Source organism: Scyliorhinus torazame, chromosome 17 (assembly GCF_047496885.1).
Source record: "Scyliorhinus torazame isolate Kashiwa2021f chromosome 17, sScyTor2.1, whole genome shotgun sequence".
In the NCBI taxonomy this organism is placed as follows: Eukaryota; Metazoa; Chordata; class Chondrichthyes; order Carcharhiniformes; family Scyliorhinidae; genus Scyliorhinus; species Scyliorhinus torazame.
Window position 1 is genome coordinate 185240797 of NC_092723.1, and position 19019 is coordinate 185259815.

A 19019-nucleotide genomic window follows, 5' to 3' on the forward strand; every position below is an offset into this window, starting at 1 on the left:
CAGAGTTTGCTCCCTTTATACAGTCCTACTCAGTAATGTTGACTGCATCAACGAGTGGATTCCAGGGAAGTATGGATGATTATCGTCCTCCCAATTCTGAGCAGTGCAACGACAAATCTTGTTAATTAGACCAGTTGGTGCCACTAAATGCAGCTTTTAAATTAATCCCGTTGTTGAGAAAATATATAAACATCAAAGTCAGATGAACAGGTTCTATTTCCTTCACAGCATTTTTCCAAAATTAACAAACATGCGTGCATACAATAATTCAATATGCTGTATGATGTGGGTTAATTGAATTGTATTCAAATTGAAATGTAGGCTTGATGAAGAAATTGCACTAAAAAATAATGCTCTGAAGAAAATCCGTGAGTTGGAAGCCTTCATATCTGATCTTCAAGAAGACCTAGACTCGGAGAAGTCAGCTCGGAACAAGGCTGAGAAACAAAAGAGGGATCTAGGTGAAGAACTGGAAGCCCTGAAGACTGAGCTTGAAGATACATTGGACAGCACAGCCACACAGCAAGAGTTGAGGTACTTGAAGTGTTTTTTTAACAGATGTAGTGTAACAAATATCAAACTAATCGAATAGTCTGATTTCAGTTAATGGGAGAGCCCTCGACGCAATAACCTTTAGACCTTTAAACCCATAACAATATTTACAAGCATCGAAGGAAAGATGCCATGAATTTTATGGAAGAATATTCCTGTAATAAAACACATTGTGGTATAATTTAAGACTGTACATATATCACATTCGTTTATATCATAAAATAGATACAATCTTATGAGAAATGTCAATGTAATTTGGTTGGGAAAAATCAGACCATTGATGACTTCTCATTTCTTATGAACAGAGCCAAGAGAGAACATGAGGTTTCTGAGATGAAACGCGCCCTGGAGGAAGAATCCAGGACACATGAGGCTCAAATTCATGAAATGCGACAGAAACACGGTCAAGCCATAGAGGAAGTAACAGAGCAACTGGAGCAAGCAAAACGGGTACATGAGAAATGAATAAACCAGCTCCACACAGTACAGTTATACGGAAAGATGGTGACGTTGTGATAATGTCACTGAACTAGTAATCCAGAGGCCCAGACTAATGTTCCGAAGACATCGGTTCAAATCTCACCACATCAGCCAGTGGAATTTTAATTCGATGAATTGATTAATAATTTTTAAAAAAATATTGAATTGAAAGCTAGCCTCAGTAATGGAGACTATATAATTATAATCAATTGTCATAAAAACCGACCTGCTTCAGTAATGTCCTTCAGGGAAGGAAATCTGCCACCCTTACCTGGTCTGGCCTACATGTGACTGCCGATTAGTGATGAGCAACTTTGGCCAGTGAGTGGCTGCATGGGCCACACGATTGAAATTGGGCTTGTTCACTAACCATGACCCATGAATAAGATTAATTACATTTAATACACGGGGAACATTTCATAATGCGTTGTAGAAAATGCTTAATCATTCCTATATTAGCACAACGATCAACTTCAAATGGTAAAAACAAAATAAATATTCACTTTCGACACAGAGCGCTCACAGTCAATGTTGTGAACAATTAGCGCACACCTCACTTCACTCTCCCTTGCTTTACCTGCGAATCAGTTCAGTCATACCGGTAGGAAAATTAGCCGACTGTGGCGTCCCTGCGCAAGGGCAATGGACAACAAAATATCTCGTGGGCCACACTCCGAACCCATACGTTGTCACTGAGTCACAGTTTTCCCACCATACTCTAGACCCACAGCAATGTGGTTGACTCTTAACTGCTCTCAAGGGCAATTAGGGATGGGGAACAAATGATGGCCTTGCCAACAATGCCCACACCCCATGAGTGACAATATAACTTCGGGAAAGGTTACCCTAACAGTTAGCATCTTAAAAGTCTCCTTGCCAGAAAGATGCTCCTGGTGTCACCTGTACCCAAACGAAGCCTCATGTGATCAAAGTTTTCACTTGTATTTTGTGTATTTAATCAGGTAATTAATTAATTAATATCTGTTAAATACTCCCAAAAAGAAACCAAGGTAAGAACTGTCTTAACTTTCAAGAATGCTTATTGAATAAACTGTTCCTCAACCAAATATTCTCCACACTCTGCAGGTTAGAGCTAACCTCGAGAAGAACAAAAACAGTCTGGAGAAGGAGAATAGCGAGCTCTCAAATGAGGTGCGGGCGCTGTCCACGGCTAAAGCAGAAGTCGAACACAAGAAGAAAAAGCTGGAGAACCAGTTGCAGGAGTTCCAGGTTAAGGTGGCTGATGGGGAACGTGCCCGGACTGAACTGAACGAGAGAGTGCACAAGTTGCAGGTCAGTGCAAACTTTCTTGCACAGGTTGGAGGTCCAGGTGCACTTGTTAAATTATTTGTGATAGTGAATGAAATATTTTAATATTCATTCCACGGATTTTGACGCCTATCAAATCGCCTGATCTAGAATTCTGATGGTGAATTTGGGGATGTTAACTGGTTTCCAGAAGAATCCTTCAACCTTGAAGTGCACGTGTGGGGTGTACTTTTGACAGGAGGACACATAAAATAGGCCAAGGGCTCCCCCCCCCCCCCCCCCCCACTTTCCCACCCCCGTCTGAGGCACCCCATAATATATGGGGGGAGGGGGGCAGGTGCTGCAATTGGGGTTTGCCCACCACATTTAAATATAAGAAGTTTTACAACAACAGGTTTATTTGGAATCACTAGCCAGCTAATCAGGTGAGTGATGCAGACAGGAAGGGGGAAATACCATCTTTGGGGGGTCTGCCCTTTGCAGTTGAGGGGTGGGGCCCCCAAAGATAGAACCCTCCCCCTTCTTCCTACCCACCTGTTACCGTAAACCAACCACCACACTCCGCCGCCCTATCTTTCACCTGCCCAAACCCTCCCCGGCCAAGATGCTGGACACTGTTTCCAGGGTCCATTGCACCACCTTCTCCTTCCTGGTTGCAGTCCCGGCAGCAGCCACGACCGCGCTCTTGGTGCTGCTGGGACTGATGAAGCTGCTGGCCTGATGGATTGGCCAACAGCTCCCGAGAGCTTCCCCCCGAATGAAGGATGGACGTCCCACACTGCCCTCGCTACCCCGTCTGCAGACCATTATGGCGGCCGGGGCAGGCTGGCATGGAATGGGTCGGCTCCACACCAACCTTGCTTCTGGGGGGTGGGTTGCCCCCACCATAATGACCCACCCAAGGTTCATTCAATCCTGCGTTGTTTTAATTTAGCTGACTGCAGTTAGAGGTTTGCAATCAACTTTGGAGCCCCTGAAGCAGAAAATAAATAAAAATAGTCCTGCTCCTCCTGCTCTTGGTCGCGATCCATTGACCTGAAAACAGGACGCGTTTTGGCCTTCGGGGCCTTCCCCCTGTGGGGCCTTCCTGCTGTGACTGGCCTGTCAACGCCACCTGTCTAGCTTCACACACGCTGAGCGGATGCCAGCGTGAGGAATTTGCCAGCCACCAATTCTCACACAACAATGAATGAATACCTTTATGAAAAGGAGGGACAACAATTGGAACAAAAGTTTTACAAAATAAGCAACGTCACTAATTATATACTTTGGACATTATTCCCCCTATAGAATGAGCTGGACAATGTTACCGCCATATTGAATGAAGCTGAGGGCAAGTCAATTAAACTTGCGAAGGATGTGTCGAGCCTTGGTTCTCAGCTGCAGGACACACAGGTGGGTGTGCTTTTTAACAATGTACAATACACGAGAAGATTCCGAAGAATATAGAGACTAGTGAGTAAAGAAATGTAAATCAATTATATTTTTTCATCATCTCTTTAAAATTGTAACAAGCCAAGTTACTGAGCAAGTGATTATAAAAACTTTTCTTCTTTCAATCAACATAAATATTTTAAAAATAAACATAAAGGGCGTGACTTAACGACACGATTGCGCCCGGCACGAACCGAGGTGAATCGTGCGCCAACAATCAGGCACCGCGGGTGAGTTCTGGCAGGGGCACTGCCTGGGTGCCAGGTTGGCAGTGCCAAGGTACTCTGGTGTCTGGTTGCCCGTGCCAGGGATCGGGCCCAGGGGTGGCTTGCCATTGAGAGGTGGGGCGAAGGGGGGACTCGAGGACTCCTCAAGTTGAGTGCAGTGGGGTGGTCTGAAGAGCGTGGTGGGGATGCTGATGGGGTCGAAAGATCATGGCGACATTTTAAAATGGCGACCCGATCTGTGAATACTCTTCCTGCACTGTCGAGCTGAGCTCGCCTGACCAGGAAATGATGTAAGCGTGGCCTGGGCGGGGCTTTGCTCACTGAGGCAAAAAAAAATGGCCGTTAAATAGCCTTGCTCTCGGAGAAACACCCCGCTAGACGCACCCAAAACTGGACTCTGTTTCTGTCCTGTTAAATCGCGCCCAATATCTTTGTGAAAAACAAATCATTTATTTTGTCGACCTTGTATTTATGCTTATATTGATTATTTCATATAAAACATATATGGTTCTGTTTTTCTATAGGAACTGCTTCAGGAAGAGACGCGTCAGAAGCTGAACTTGTCCACTCGTCTGCGCCAGTTAGAGGATGATAAGAACAGCCTTCAGGAGCAGTTGGATGAAGAGGGAGAAGCGAAGAGGAACCTGGAACGGCAAATCTCCACCTTGACGATGCAGGTGAGTGGAGCTACTTCAATTCCAAATGGACCTGCCCAGATCACCTTTTAACCCGGAATATTCTGTACATTATCTGAAATTTAAATCTAACAATTGCAGAAAATGTCTTTGTCTCTTTTGAGGTTTCTAGCCTCAACTAATTCCGTCCTTGGATATATTAAGATGCTTTGATTAAAATTGTAGAAATTTCAATCGCAAAATATTGCAAAGACACTTAGCGCACTTCCCAAATGGGAGATATTGGTATTTGAGATAAACTTGTACATACGCACAAGAATAACTTTCCAGATTCTCGTACTGTGCAAATATTAAAATTCCCTCCACAAAAGGCATCCTTCTCATGCGGCTCCTGTTTGTGGGATCCTGCTGTGCATCGGTTGACTACCGCATTTATTCACATGGTGACTGGACTTGGGGGAATAGTCCATTGGTTCTGAAACTCTTTGGAACTTGGAACAGCTAATAAAGTGTTTTATGAATCCAAACTTTTTTAAAAAATAAATGTTTTTTTATTGAGTTTTTGAACAAAGTATATTTACCGTTATGTACACAGAATAAGAAATAATATATATCTAGAAGAGAAGGGCACACACAAACATAGCAACAAAAAAAGTAATAATAAAAAAGAAAAGAAAAAAGAAAAGAAAAGAACTGGTCGGGTATTGTGCACCAGTTCAACAGCACCAATTCTGTACAACTGGCAAAATGATTTACAACACATAAGTAGGCAACTGTTTGTGGGGGGTGGGGGAGGGAGGGGGGAGGGTGGAGACTGGGAGGTAGATATACATTTGGGTGCCAGAGAAACAATTACAGAGGGCAGTACTCAAATGGGTCTGGTGTTGGTGTTGACTTATGAATCGAAACTTGTACTTTTGTGACTAAAGCATTGATTTCCTCGCAGCTGACCGATGCCAAGAAGAAGTTAAACGATGATGCTTCTGCACTGGAGGGTCTCGAAGAAGGAAAGAAGAGACTGCAGAGGGAAATTGAAGCAATTACCCAGAACTTTGAGGAAAAGGCAGCTGCTTATGATAAGCTGGAGAAGACAAAGAACAGGCTGCAACAGGAGCTTGATGACCTCCTAGTGGACCTCGACAATCAGCGACAACTTGTTTCCAGTTTAGAGAAGAAACAGAAGAAATTTGACCAGGTACAGTATTCCCCCGGAGCAGACCAGTTGTATCCGATAATTCCAAGAAAGGGAGAATTATCTTTTAAATAGAGGTTTTACAAATTTGATGGACATTTCCAATATGACGGCCTTATTGAATAAAACAGCGCGGTAAAATATTGACATGAGTAAAAATAAAACCTCTTCGGGCAGCGAGTGGTTTGGATCTGGAAAGCACTACCTGCGAGTGTGCTGGCTGTCGAATCAATGGAGATAACCAAGAGGAAATTGAGTTATTATCTGAAAAGGAAGAATGTGCCAGGCTACAGGGAGGTGGCAGCGGAGTGGTACTCTGTGTTGCTCATCCAGAGAACCAGCATAGAGACAGTGGGCCAAATGGCTGCCTTTTTGGTGACAAAGCAGTGAGGTTATGTCAACATTTAGGCCAAGTACATTTTCCTGTTATTCCTATAATTCACCGCTGATACTTTTTAAGATTGAATTTTGATTTAAAATCCATTATTCTGCACAGGAAATACTGCAAATCCTTAAGATTGATCTGACATAAGTTGAATAATTCCCTGTTAATGCGTGTTATATCTTCATTCTTTCAGATGCTGGCAGAGGAGAAGAACATCTCCGCTAAATATGCAGATGAAAGGGATAGGGCAGAGGCTGATTGTCGTGAGAAGGAGACCAAGGCCCTGGCGTTGACACGTGCTTTAGACGAGGCCTTGCAATCTAAAGAGGACCTGGAGCGGGTCAACAAACAGTTGCGAGCGGAGATGGAAGATATTATGAGCTCCAAGGATGATGTAGGCAAGAATGTAAGTAAATTCGCAAAAGTGTGGGGCAGCACGGTGGCGCAGTGGGTTAGCCCTGTTCCCTCACGGTGCCGAGGTCCCAGGTTCAATCCCGGCTCTGCGTTACTGTCTGTGTGGAGATGACACCCTGTGTTTGCGTGGGTTTCGGCCCCATAACCCAAAGATGTGCAGGGTAGGTGGATTGGCCACGCTAAGTTGCCCCTTAATTGGAAAAATGAATTGGGTATGCGGAATTTTAAAAAACAAACATACGCAAAAATGCAATGTAGAATCCAACATGGGTTGAAGACAATGGGGAAGAGGGAGATCATCATAGAATTTACAGTGCAGAAGGAGGCCATTCGGCCCATCGAGTCTGCACCGGCTCTTGGAAAGATCATCAAAATCGAGGCCCCGTTTAACTAACCATTTAGCTATATTTTTTTTAGATGATTGTAACATTGACTTAATGCAGGTTGAGGTGTTGATTCCATTGTACAAGTAAATCAAGGCTTTTGTTTGACTTTTGAGTTAATAATCAAATGGATCTTTGACGTTTGGAGAGGGGGTCTGGACCTGCAAGTAAAGCTTAAATCCCTGTTTTGACAGACGATGCTTTTATCTGTCCTGATGGTATTTACCCATTCTCAGAGAGGGCTAGACAGGGGAACGGGCTTCTTCACCGGACAAGTACAAATTGGCAGCTCCAGTCGCATTCCAATCTTGACCAATCATGACGTAGAACATGGCCGACATTGCTCCATGGGAACAGGTGGTGGCAATTATGGCTCATTATAAGGGAAGAGGCGGAGTAAAGACTTGGGATCTCCAGCCCAAATAAACCTTAAAAGTCACGCACTCACAAACGGACAAGCGCACACATGACACACATGGACACACGCACACACATGAACACACGCACACGACTAACATACCCCGCACACACACACTTTCTTCATATCCCAGTTTGTTAATTTAGTTTATTTCATTAATGAAAAGAAGAATACACTTTCGCCATTCTGATTACATTAAAACAAAGGTTTAAATATCCGCAATGAGATTTTTAACATTTGATAAACTGAAAGTACAGTGCTGCTTTTTAGCAAATTATAACGGCTCGTTAACAGTTTTTTTCATCCTCTTTCTCTCTCAATTCCTGTTCATTCAAATCCTTCATTACCACCCCGGCTGCCTTTGAACTGGAAGGTGCACGACCTGGAGAAGTCCAAACGTGCTTTGGATCAACAAGTAGAGGAGATGAAGACCCAGTTAGAAGAGCTTGAGGATGAGCTGCAGGCAACAGAGGATGCGAAGTTAAGATTGGAAGTGAATTTGCAAGCTCTGAAAACACAGTTTGATCGGGAGCTGCAGGCCCGGGATGAGCAGAATGAAGAGAAGAGGAGGCAACTGGTTAAACAGGTACAACGATTGACCAAGCTAGAATTCACGAGCACAATACATTAAACACTCCTGTTTCTGTCCTGATCAATTGTCCACTTTGACCTCGAGGTAATATGCCCATTTGTAAGGGCTTTGTTATCTCTAATAGAAAATTAAGTGTTCACTCCATTATTGGCAGATGCCTTCCATACACAGGACTTAGCGCAGCATAAATAAACTAGGGTTAATAGAAATTCTGTTTCAGGGTAGGTAGATTGGCCATGCTAAAGTGCCTGTTGATTGTGGAAACAATCATTGGGTACTCTAAGTTTACATTTTTTTAAATAGTAATTTTGTTTCAGCTTTGCAACAACATTCTCTTCCCCCCCCAAACTGGAACCCAAAGGCTTTATGTTTCCTGATAGCTGCTCAATGGATTACACCACTTGTCTCTTTAAGACATTGGATGCTGACCACTCGGGGGGTCAAGTAACTATTTTGCATTTATTTACAATATATCTCCATACTTCATGTTGCTTTTATAAAACAGGGAAAATATTTTTTAAAGTCTTAAATCAAATTTGCTAACGAAATGAAAGGTCACAATAAAACCGGTGGCAATATTGTCCAGAACTATGAAACAGAAATGGACTGATGAAATTCAGTTACAATGAAGTGTATTAAATAGACATAGATGTGTTCTTTAAAAGAGACTAACTGTCACCCATTCAACTTTAGATCACTGATGCAATAGCACTGATCTCATAGTCCATCCAGTATCGTCACTGGACAGCTAAGTGTGGATGACTAATAAAATAATGAAGATCGCACTCTTAGCATAACCGATCTCTGAAGTTAGTAACAAATATTGAAGTCACAACATCAAACTTTGTTTCCACAAAGGTCCACGAGCTGGAAAGTGAACTGGAAGATGAACGCAAACAGCGAAGTGTGGCAGTTGCCGCCAAGAAGAAGCTGGAGATTGATTTAAGTGACCTTGAAGGCCAGGTTGAAGTTGCCAGCAAGGGCCGGGAAGATGCCATCAAACAACTCAAAAAACTTCAGGTGGGTAATGTTTGATCAACCAGAGTCATTCAGAACTGATTGGTATGATTAAAACCAACGAATAAGCAGTGAAACCGTCCCGTTTGGATTGGACTTGTTTATTGTCATGTGTACCGAGGTACAGTGAAAAGTATTGTTCTGCCTGCAGCTCAAACAGAGCATTCCGTCCATGAAAAGAAAATACATAATAGGGCAAACATAAAATACACACTGTAAATACATAGACACCGGCATCGGATGAAGATGTGTGAAGAGATTAGATCAATCCATAAGAGGGTCGTTTAGGAGTCTGGTGACAGTGGGGAAGAAGCTGTTTTTGAGTCTGTTAGTTCGTGTTCTCAGACTTCTGTATCTCCTGCCCGATGGAAGAAGTTGGAAGAGTGGGTAAGCCGGGTGGAAGGGGTCTTTGATTATGCTGCCCGCTTTCCCCAGGCAGCGGGTGGTGTAGATGGAGTCAATGGATGGGAGGCAGGTTTGTGTGATGGACTGGGCGGTGTTCACGACTCTCTGAAGTTTCTTGCGGTCCTGGGCCGAGCAGTTGCCATACCAGGCTGTGATGCAGCCCGATAGGATGCTTTCTATGGTGCATCTGTAAAAGTTGGTAAGCTAATCATATTGTGTAATAAGACACAGGTTCAGAAGCCCCATTTTAGCGGTCTTGTTTAGCACAGTGGGCTAAACAGTTGGCTTGTAATGCCGAACAAGGCCAGCAGCGCGGGTTCAATTCCCGTACCGGCCTCCCCGAACAGGCGCCGGAATGTGGCGACTAGGGGCTTTTCACAGTAACTTCATTGAAGCCTACTTGTGACAATAAGCGATTATAATATATATATATTTAAACAGGCAAAGAAGGTCAAATATATGCCTGTGTTCGTGTATTTTAAACAATTCTTTGATTTGGGTGATTGGGTGGTAAATTGGTTAGGATTAAATCTCTGCAAAAACAAAAAAAGGTTCGACTTTGTTCGACAACAGGCTCAGATGAAGGATTATCAACGTGAGCTTGACGATGCTCGGAGCGCGAGAGAAGATGTTCTGGCCCAGGCTAAAGAGAATGAGAAGAAGGCCAAGAGTCTGGAGGCAGATCTGCTGCAAGTCCAGGAGGTAAACCGGATATAAATGCGGTCACGCCGAGGTTTGGGTCGGTGAGCAATTCTGTTTGTGGGGCCAAGGCATGGAGAAGCTGTTAACTACACTATCAGATTGTGTTTTGTCAGGAAGGTGAGGACATGTAGTTATGGGCGAGATTCTCTGATCCCCCGCCGGGTCGGAGAATCGCCGGGGGCTGGCGTGAATCCCGGGGCTGGCGGGGTGGAAATTCGTCCGGCGCCGGCCTAGCCCCTTAAGGTTGGGGCTCGGCCCCCAAAGATGCGGAGCATTCCGCACCTTTGGGGGGGCGCGATGCCCGACTGATTTGCGCCGTTTTGGGCGCCAGTCGGCGGACATCGCGCCGTTTCCGGAGAATTTCGCCCAATATCACTGGTGTAGAGCCAGGAGGATGGATGATAGCAAATATCCAGAAACATCACTTCCTTTATCCTAAATAAAAGGTACAAAACAAAATTGTCACAGTATCGAATCAGAATAGAAGGAGACAATGCTGGCCATCACTCCGGTGCTGGTGGTGTACTGGTATTGTCATCGGACTAGTAATCCTGACACCCAGGGTGAGGACCTGGGTTCAAATTCCACCACAGCAGAAGGTGAAATTTGAATTCAATAAAAAATTGGGGTGGCACAGTGGTTAGCACTGCTGCCTCACAGCACCATGGACCCGGGTTCAATTCCGGCCTCGGGTGACGGTGCGGAGTCTGCACGTTCTCCCCGTGTGTGCGTGGGTTTCCTCCGGGTGCTCCAGTTTCCTCCCACAGTCCAAAGATGTGCAGGTTAGGTGGGGTTACAGGGATTGGGAGGTGTGGGGGAGCTAGGTGAGGTGCTCTTTCAGCGGGTCGATGCAGACCCGATGGGCTGAATAGCCTCCCCTGTAGGGATTTTATTCCATGGTTCTATGCCTATGTTTGTTCTTTGAAACAGTTGTTAAATTAGTCCCAAACCCCTGCTCTTTCCTCGCAGCCATGCAGTTTTTCTCACCCTTCACAGATGTATGTCGAACTGGGCAGCACGGCAGCTCAAGTGGATAGCAGTGTGGCTCCACAGCGCCAGGGTCCCAGGTTCGATTCCTCGCTGGGTCACTGTCTGCCCGTGTCTGCATGGGTTTCCTCCGTGTACTCCGGTTTCCTCCCACAGTCCAAAGACAGGTTAGGTGGATTGGCCATGATAAATTGCCCTTAGTGACCAAAAAGGTTGGATAGGGTTATTGGGTTATGGAGATAGGGTGGAAGTAGGTGCAGACTCGATGGGCCAAATGGCCTCCTTCTGCACTGTATGGTCTATGCTCTATAGCATTTAATCAGAATCTCTTAAAGCCATGCATGGCTTTTTTAGCTGTTGCTGTTAATGCAGCATTCCAATGTGTTCTTCAAGCGAGGAAGGAAACTAGAATGGGGTAAAAGCCTGGCAGCTGAGAGATACCTTTAGTCAGAGCAGCATTTGGGTTTTTGCAAAATGTATCATCTCCAATGAGTAATACATATTTTGTTTGAATGGGGTTTTTCACCTTTTTTCTTCCAAGGATTTGGCAGCTGCAGAACGCGCTCGTCGCCACGCCGAGCAGGAGAAGGACGAGTTAGCAGAAGAATTGGCCGGACATGTGTCGGGAAAGTACGTCACCCAAGTAACTTTATTTCCTTGGATTCTCACTAAAGCAAAGTTTCTTCTCAATTCTGCCGCAAGTAATGAATCCTGACATCACGTTAAAGTGATCGAATCGTTCTGACAACCTGACCACCGTAACTGTCAGGTGGGAAGCCCCACCTGAAAATGTGACATTATATTGAGTCAAACCAAACTTCAGACAGAGTTGGAAAAGTTTTTCCCTTACCTGTCACAATGGGAAAGGAGGCAGCTTCCCCACAGTTGACATGAAACAAAGAAGTTAGTTGCACTGAAGAAGGTTTTTATAAATTTAGAGTACCCAATTCTTTTTTTCCCAATTAAGGGGGCAATTTAGCGTGGCCAATCCATATCTTTGGTTGTGGGCAGACACGGGGAGAATGTCACGGGCCGGGATCGAACCCACGTCCTCGGTGCCGTGAGGCAGCAGTGCTAACCACTGTGCCGCCCTAACACTAAAGAAGGTTGTGGTGCATGCAGCACGCCTTCTGAAACCTCGACCGGTGCTATTTGTGATTGTGCGATCAGGCAGAATCTGATCCATCTGCATTTTTAAAATTTTACCTATTTTTTGCATGTTTGCATTTTATAAAATTCCACAGGTCCGCCCTGTTGGATGAGAAACGCCGTCTGGAGACCAGGATTTCACAAATGGAGGAAGAGCTGGAAGAGGAACAGGGCAACTTGGAAGCATTGAACGACCGCCTCCGGAAGGTTGTGCAGCAGGTAAGATAACAGAGAACCTCAAAACCGTTGAGGTTTCCAGCTGCTCGCTATGATTCCATAAACCAGCCAATTGGACTAGAGATAACTCAAGCGGTTGAAAAGGTTTCAAGATGAATTGCCTGTCTGAGATTAAGATGCAAAACACAGGAACACAGTAAATCAGTTCTCACAAACTGAAAGTCCCGCTGAAATCTCTGCTACATTTTTAATATATTTTATTCCGAACACAATCAGCAAATCGCAATCATCCAAGGACACAACCAAATTGCAAACAGTTTGTTAATTTTCCCCTTTTCTCCCCATTACTAACACAACCCTCCCCACCCACTGGCGACAAACAAACCCTCGAATAGAGACAGAAACAGCCTCCATCTTACACACAATCCCTCCTCTGACCCTCTTAAGAGCAAACTTAATTTTTCAACTGTAACCACTCCACCATATCCCCCAGTCATGCCGACACCTTCAGTGACACCTCCACTCCATAGGTTTCGCCGCCAGGCGATCAGAGTGGCGAAGACCACAACACCGGCCCCCCTCCCCTCGGAAACTCTGAAGACCACCACCAATGGAAACAATGCCATCCTCACCCCCACAACCTCCGACAGTGTCTCAAAGATCCAGGTCTAGCGTCGGGCAAGACCAAAACATGCAACCATGATTCGCAGGCCCTCTCTCACATTTGTCCTCAACCAAAGACAAGAACCCACTCAGACAAGCCCGAGTCAAATGGGCCCTATGCCCCATCTTAAACTGTATCAGACTCATCCTGGCACAGGATGATGACAAATTCACCCGGTGCATAATTCCACTCCAGGTTTAAACCCCCAGATCCTCCTCCAATTTCCATCTTATCTTTCTACTGGCACCTTCTTCGTTTCCAACAACCACCCATAAATATCCACAATTTTCCCTCCCCCAGCACATCCTGAGTTACCAATCTATCCAACATGGATGCCTTGGCAGCTGAGGCAATGAGGGGAGTTCCTTGCGCGCAAAGTCCCGCACCTGTAAGTCCTGAATTCACTCCCCCTCAATAACTGGAACATCTCCTGCAACTCATCCAGTCTCACAAACTTCCCTTCCACAAACAGCTCCCTGACCCGCTCCAGCCCTTCCCAATGCCAGCTCCTGTACGTCGCGTCAATCCCTGCTGGTACACACCTATGATTCCCGCATATCGGGGACAGTACAGACATACCCCGCACATCAAAGCTCCTCCTCAACTGGTTCCACACCTTGAGGGACGACACTACCACTGGGTTAACGGTGTACCTAACCAGGAAGAACGGGAGAGGGGAACACGCCCCCACACAGGAGGCCTTTTCTACGAGAACCCATTCCGAAATGTGCAGAGGAGGTTTACAAGGATGTTGCCTGGTCTGGAGGGTGTTAGCTATGTTGAGAGGCTGAATGGACGCGGACTGTTTTCATTAGAAAGACGGAGGTTGAGGGATGACCTGATAGAAGATTATGAGGGGCATGGATAGAGTGGATGGGCAGGCACTCTTTCCCAGGGTGGAGGCGTCAGTCACCAGGAGGCATAGGTTTATGGCCCATGGGGCAAAGTTTAGAGGAGATGTGCGAGGCAGGTCTTTTACGCAGAGGGTGGTGAGTGCCTGGAACGCGTTGCCAGGGGAGGTTGCGGAAGCAGATACATTAACGGCGTTCAAAAGGCATCTCGACAAACACATGGACAGGACGGGTATAGAGGGATACGGCACTAGGAAGTGCTGAGGGTTTCGGCCAAGGGTGATATCATGACCAGTACAGGCTTGGAGGGCCGAAGGGCCTGTTCCTGTGCTGCATTGTTCTTTGTCCTTTACATTCAACAAGAAAATGAAACATCTATGATGCAGTTTAAAATCATAGAAACATAGAGAGCAGGAGGAGGCCATTCGGCCCTTCGAGCCCGCTCCACCATTCAATATGATCATGGCTGATCACCCAACTCAGTAACCTATTCCGCTTTCTCCCTCATATCCTTTGATCCCTTTAGCCCCAAAAGCTATATCGAACTCCTTCTTGAAAACACAATGTTTTGGCCTCAACTACCACCTGTAGTGGTGCATTCCACCGGCTCATCACTCTCTGGGTGAAGAAATCTCTCCTCATCTCTGTCCTAAATGGTTTACCCTGTGCATATCCTTGGACTGTGACCCCCAGGTTCCGGACTCCCTGCCCCTGCTATCTAACCTGTCTAGCCCTGGCAGATTTTATAGATATTTATGAGATCTCCCCTCATTCTTCTAAATTCCATCAAATATTATCCTAAACAATTCAATCTCTCCTCATGCGTCAGTGCCATCATCCCAGCAAACCAGTCTGGCAAACGTTCTCTGCACTCCCTCCATAGCAAGAACATCCTCCTCAGATAATGAGACCAAAACTGTACGCAATATTCCACACAATGTATAAGGAAAAAGTACAAAATGTGACTAATAGAAATGGGTATTCATTGTCAGATTATAATGAAAGCTGTATGGGGAAATGAGAATTTCACCAAGGCCCTGGATAATTGCAGCAAGACATCCCTGTTCCTGTACTCGAATCCTCTCGTTATGAAGGCCAACATACCATTAGCCTTCTTTACCGCCTGCTGTACCTGCATGCTTACCTTCAGCGACTGGTGCACAAGGACACCCAGGTCTCGTTCCACATTCACCTCCCTGAATTTATAGCCATTCAAATAATAATCTGCCTTCCTGTTTTTTCCCACCAAAACATCACATTTATCCACATTATACTGCATTCACCATGTATTTGCCCACTCACTCAACTTGTCCAAATCATACTGACGCAGCTCTGCATCCTCCTCACAGCTCACCCTCCCACCCAGCCACTGTCATCTACAAACTGGAGCTATTACATTTTGTTCCCTCATTAATATATTTTGTGAATAGCTGGGGTCCCAGGACCGTTCCTTGCAGTACCCCACTAGTCACCGCCTGCCATTTGAAAAAGACCTGGTATTTCCTCCTCTTTGTTTTCTGTTTTCTGCCCATCTCAATACACTGCCCTCAATCCCATGTGCTTTAATTTTACACGCTAATGTCTTACGTGGGACTTTGTCAAAAGCCTTCTGAAAGTCCAAATAAATGATGCCCCCCTTGTCAACTCTACTAGTTACGGGCAGCATGGTGGCGCAGTGGGTTAGCCCTGTTACCTCACGGCGCCGAGGTCCCAGGTTCGACCCCGGCTCTGGGTCACTGTCCGTGTGGAGTTTGCACATTCTCCCCATGTTTGCGTGGGTTTCGCCCCCACAACCTAAATAGATGTGCAAGCTGGTTGGATTGAACACGCTAAATTGCTCCTTAATTGGAATAAAAATGAATTGGGTACGCTAAATTTATTTAAAAAAAGAAGAAAAAAACAAACTCTATTAGTTACATCCTCAAAGAATTCCAGTAGATTTGTCAAGCATGATTTCCCTTTCCTAAATCCTCGTTGACTCTGTCCGATCCTGCCTCTGTTTTCTAAGAGCTCTGCTATTAAATCTTTCAACTCTAGTATTTTCCCCACTGCCGACCTCGGGCTGACTGGACTAGAATTCCCTGTTTCCTCTCGACGTCCCTTTTTCAATCATGGGGCTACATTAGCTACCCTTCAGTCTGTAGAAACTGTTCCAGAATCCATAGAATCCTGAAAGATGATCACCAATGCATCCATGATTTCTAAAACCACTTCCTTAAGTACTCTGGGATGTAGATCATCAGACCTTGGGGAGTTATTGGCCTTCAATCCCATCTATTTCCCTAAACCATTTCCCTACTAATATTGATTTCCTACAGTTCCTCCCTCTCACTAAACCCTCTGCTCCCCAACATTTCTGCTACATTATTTCTGTCCTCATTTGTGAAGACAGTATATATTTAGTTGCTCAGCCATTTCTTTGTTCCCCATTCTAAATTCCCCTGTTTCTGACCTAAGGGCTGTACATTTGTCTTCACCAATATTTTCCTCTTCACACACCTATAGAAGCTTTTACAGTCACTTTTTATTATCCCCACAAGCTTATTCTCATATTGTATTTTCCCCTTAATTAATCCCTTTGTTGAATTCTAAACTGTTCCCAATCCTCAGGTCTACTATTTTTTCTGGCCAATTTTTATGCCTCATCCTTGGATCTAATACTATCTCTAATTTCCTTTGTAAGACATGGGTTGGCCACCTTTCCAGTTTTAATTCTGTGCCAGACAGGAATGAACAATTGTTGCAGTTCCTCCATGTGCTCTTTGAATGTTTGCCATTGGCCTATCGACCATCATCCCTTTAAGTAACATTCCCCAATCCATCATAGCCAACCCATACCTCATACCAGCTTAGTTTCCTTTATTTAGATTCAGGGCCCTCGTCTCAGTATCAACTATGTCACTCTCCATCTTGATGAAAAATTCTATCATATTATGGTCGCTCCTCCCCAAAGGGTCTCGCACAACTAGATTGCCAATTATTCCTTTCTCATTACACAATACCCGGTCTAAAATGGCCTGTTCTCTAGCTGGTTCCTCAACGTATTGGTCCAGAAAACCATTCCGTATAAACTCCAGGAATTCATCCTCTGTGGTACTGTTACTAATTTCATTTGCCCAATCTATATGCAGATTAATTACATAATTACAGATGTTCCTTTCTCACATGCATCTCTAATTACCTATTTAATGCCATTCCCAAAATTACTACAGTTTGTGGGTCTGTATACAACCCCCACTAAAGTTTTTTGCCCCTTGGTGTTTCTCCATACAGATTCCACATCGCCGGATCTAATATCGTTCCTCACTACGGTGTTAATTTCCTCTTTAACCAGCAACGCAACCCTTGTCTGTCCATCCTAAATACTGAATAGCCCTGGATGTTCAGCCATGGAGCACATCGCTAAGATTTTCTCTTTCTTTGCTTCCCCAAGTATTTCATTAACCATCCAACCAATAATGGATGACATTTCATTGTGACTCAGGGACAAGTTTGTCTGAAACGCACCCACTGCAGTGCAGCACTGGGGGGAGTGCTGCATGGTCGCAGGTACCATCTTTTAGATGAGACGTTAAACTGAGGCCCCGTCGCCTCTCTCAGGCAGATGGACAGGATTCGATTGCACAATTTTGGAAGAAGAGTAGGGGAGTTATTGTGATGTCCTGTCCAATATTGATCCCTCAATCTACCCTCAATCTACATCGCAAAAGCAGATTATCTAAATTGTTTTCATAGCATTCATAGTGCAGAAGGAGGCCGTTCGGCCCATCGAGTCTACACCGGCCCCTGAATGAGCACCCTTCCCAAGCCCACACCTCCGCCCTATCCCCGTAACCCAGCAACTCCACCTAACTTTTTCGACACTACAGAGCAATGTATTATGACCAATCCGCCTACCCCGCACATCTGTGGACTGTGGGAGGAAACCGGAGCACCCGGAGGAAACCCACGCAGACACGGGGAGAATGTGCAGACTCCGCACAGACAGTGACCCAAGCCGGGAATCGAACCCGGGTCCTTGGCACTGTGATGTAACAGTGCTAACCACTGTGCTACCGTGCCGCCCCGCTGTTTATGGGTCTTGTTGTGCACAGATTGGCTGCCACGTTTCCTACATTACAACAAATGACTCCATTTCGAAAGTACTTCATTAGGCTGCAAAGATAATCCGGTGGTCATGAAAGACGCTATATAAATGCAAATCTTTCTTTTTATATTGGAACAGTACATAGGCAGAACACAGATTTTGATTTACCAATCAGCATGTACGAAAAGCTGTTGTCGGTTGTCTCCGACCTGGGGGCAGCTACCCCAAGTATTTAATGGGGAGAGTTAATGGGAAAGTGTTTCTGTGAGTTCCAGATATGCCTCCGAGATTCCTACAGCTCAAAGCCTTTACGAGCCTGAAATGAATCTTGGGTCCCCAGCCGCCTTGGTGATACTTTATTCAGTCAACTCGTCACCCCCATAAAATTGCTGTCAGGTTGGAATGTCTGTGGATTCTAATCCAAGAGAGGGAGCACACTCGTCAGCAGACGGGAGTTTCTCATATGGACCACCAGGTGGCACACTACACAAATCCAGCGCTCCGGCTCAAAGCAACAAACAATTCCCTCTGCATTGATCCTCCATACTGTCCACAGAACTGCACTCGTCAGCCAGCACAATATTCCACTTTGCAGGCAGCAATAAATGCTAATATAAACACCCTCTCCCCATTGCTTCCTGCAACATGTGATCCCTCCCAAGGACTTACAAAGCAGCAAGAGGATGCATGTAGGCGAGCAGCTTCTCGGAGTGGCTTGAGAATGAAGAGATTTGGTGAAGATAAACTAGTTTACCCGTTTAGATCATTCAAACCAGTGATATTTGTCAACCCAGGAAGCTGTATCACCCACTTCGCACCGTTGAGGCGATCCTTTCTCAAAAATATCCTCAGAGAAAATGTTCGAAGGATTGAATTTTGGATGTAACAACTGAGTGCATTGTCTGCGAAACTTGCTTTTTAGGGCAGCACGGTAGCACAGTGGTTAGCACTGTTGCTTCACAGCGCCAAAGGGTCCCAGGTTCGATTCCGGGCTTAGGT

The 19019-nt window shown here is 45.2% G+C and overlaps 1 protein-coding gene across 2 annotated transcripts in view; it reads left to right on the forward strand.

Annotated features, from left to right (window-relative positions):
* Positions 1–19019, forward strand: part of LOC140394506 (myosin-11-like) — an 81497-nt gene that overhangs the window by 49057 nt on the left and 13421 nt on the right. For both annotated transcript variants that reach the window (XM_072481837.1, XM_072481836.1), the window contains exons 20-31: positions 322–534; positions 858–1002; positions 2119–2325; positions 3592–3696; positions 4487–4639; positions 5544–5792; positions 6368–6580; positions 7763–7975; positions 8840–9001; positions 9977–10105; positions 11634–11722; positions 12337–12460. In XM_072481837.1, coding sequence (XP_072337938.1) covers positions 322–534; positions 858–1002; positions 2119–2325; positions 3592–3696; positions 4487–4639; positions 5544–5792; positions 6368–6580; positions 7763–7975; positions 8840–9001; positions 9977–10105; positions 11634–11722; positions 12337–12460 — 2002 coding nt within the window. The remainder of the gene's footprint in view (positions 1–321; positions 535–857; positions 1003–2118; positions 2326–3591; positions 3697–4486; positions 4640–5543; positions 5793–6367; positions 6581–7762; positions 7976–8839; positions 9002–9976; positions 10106–11633; positions 11723–12336; positions 12461–19019) is intronic.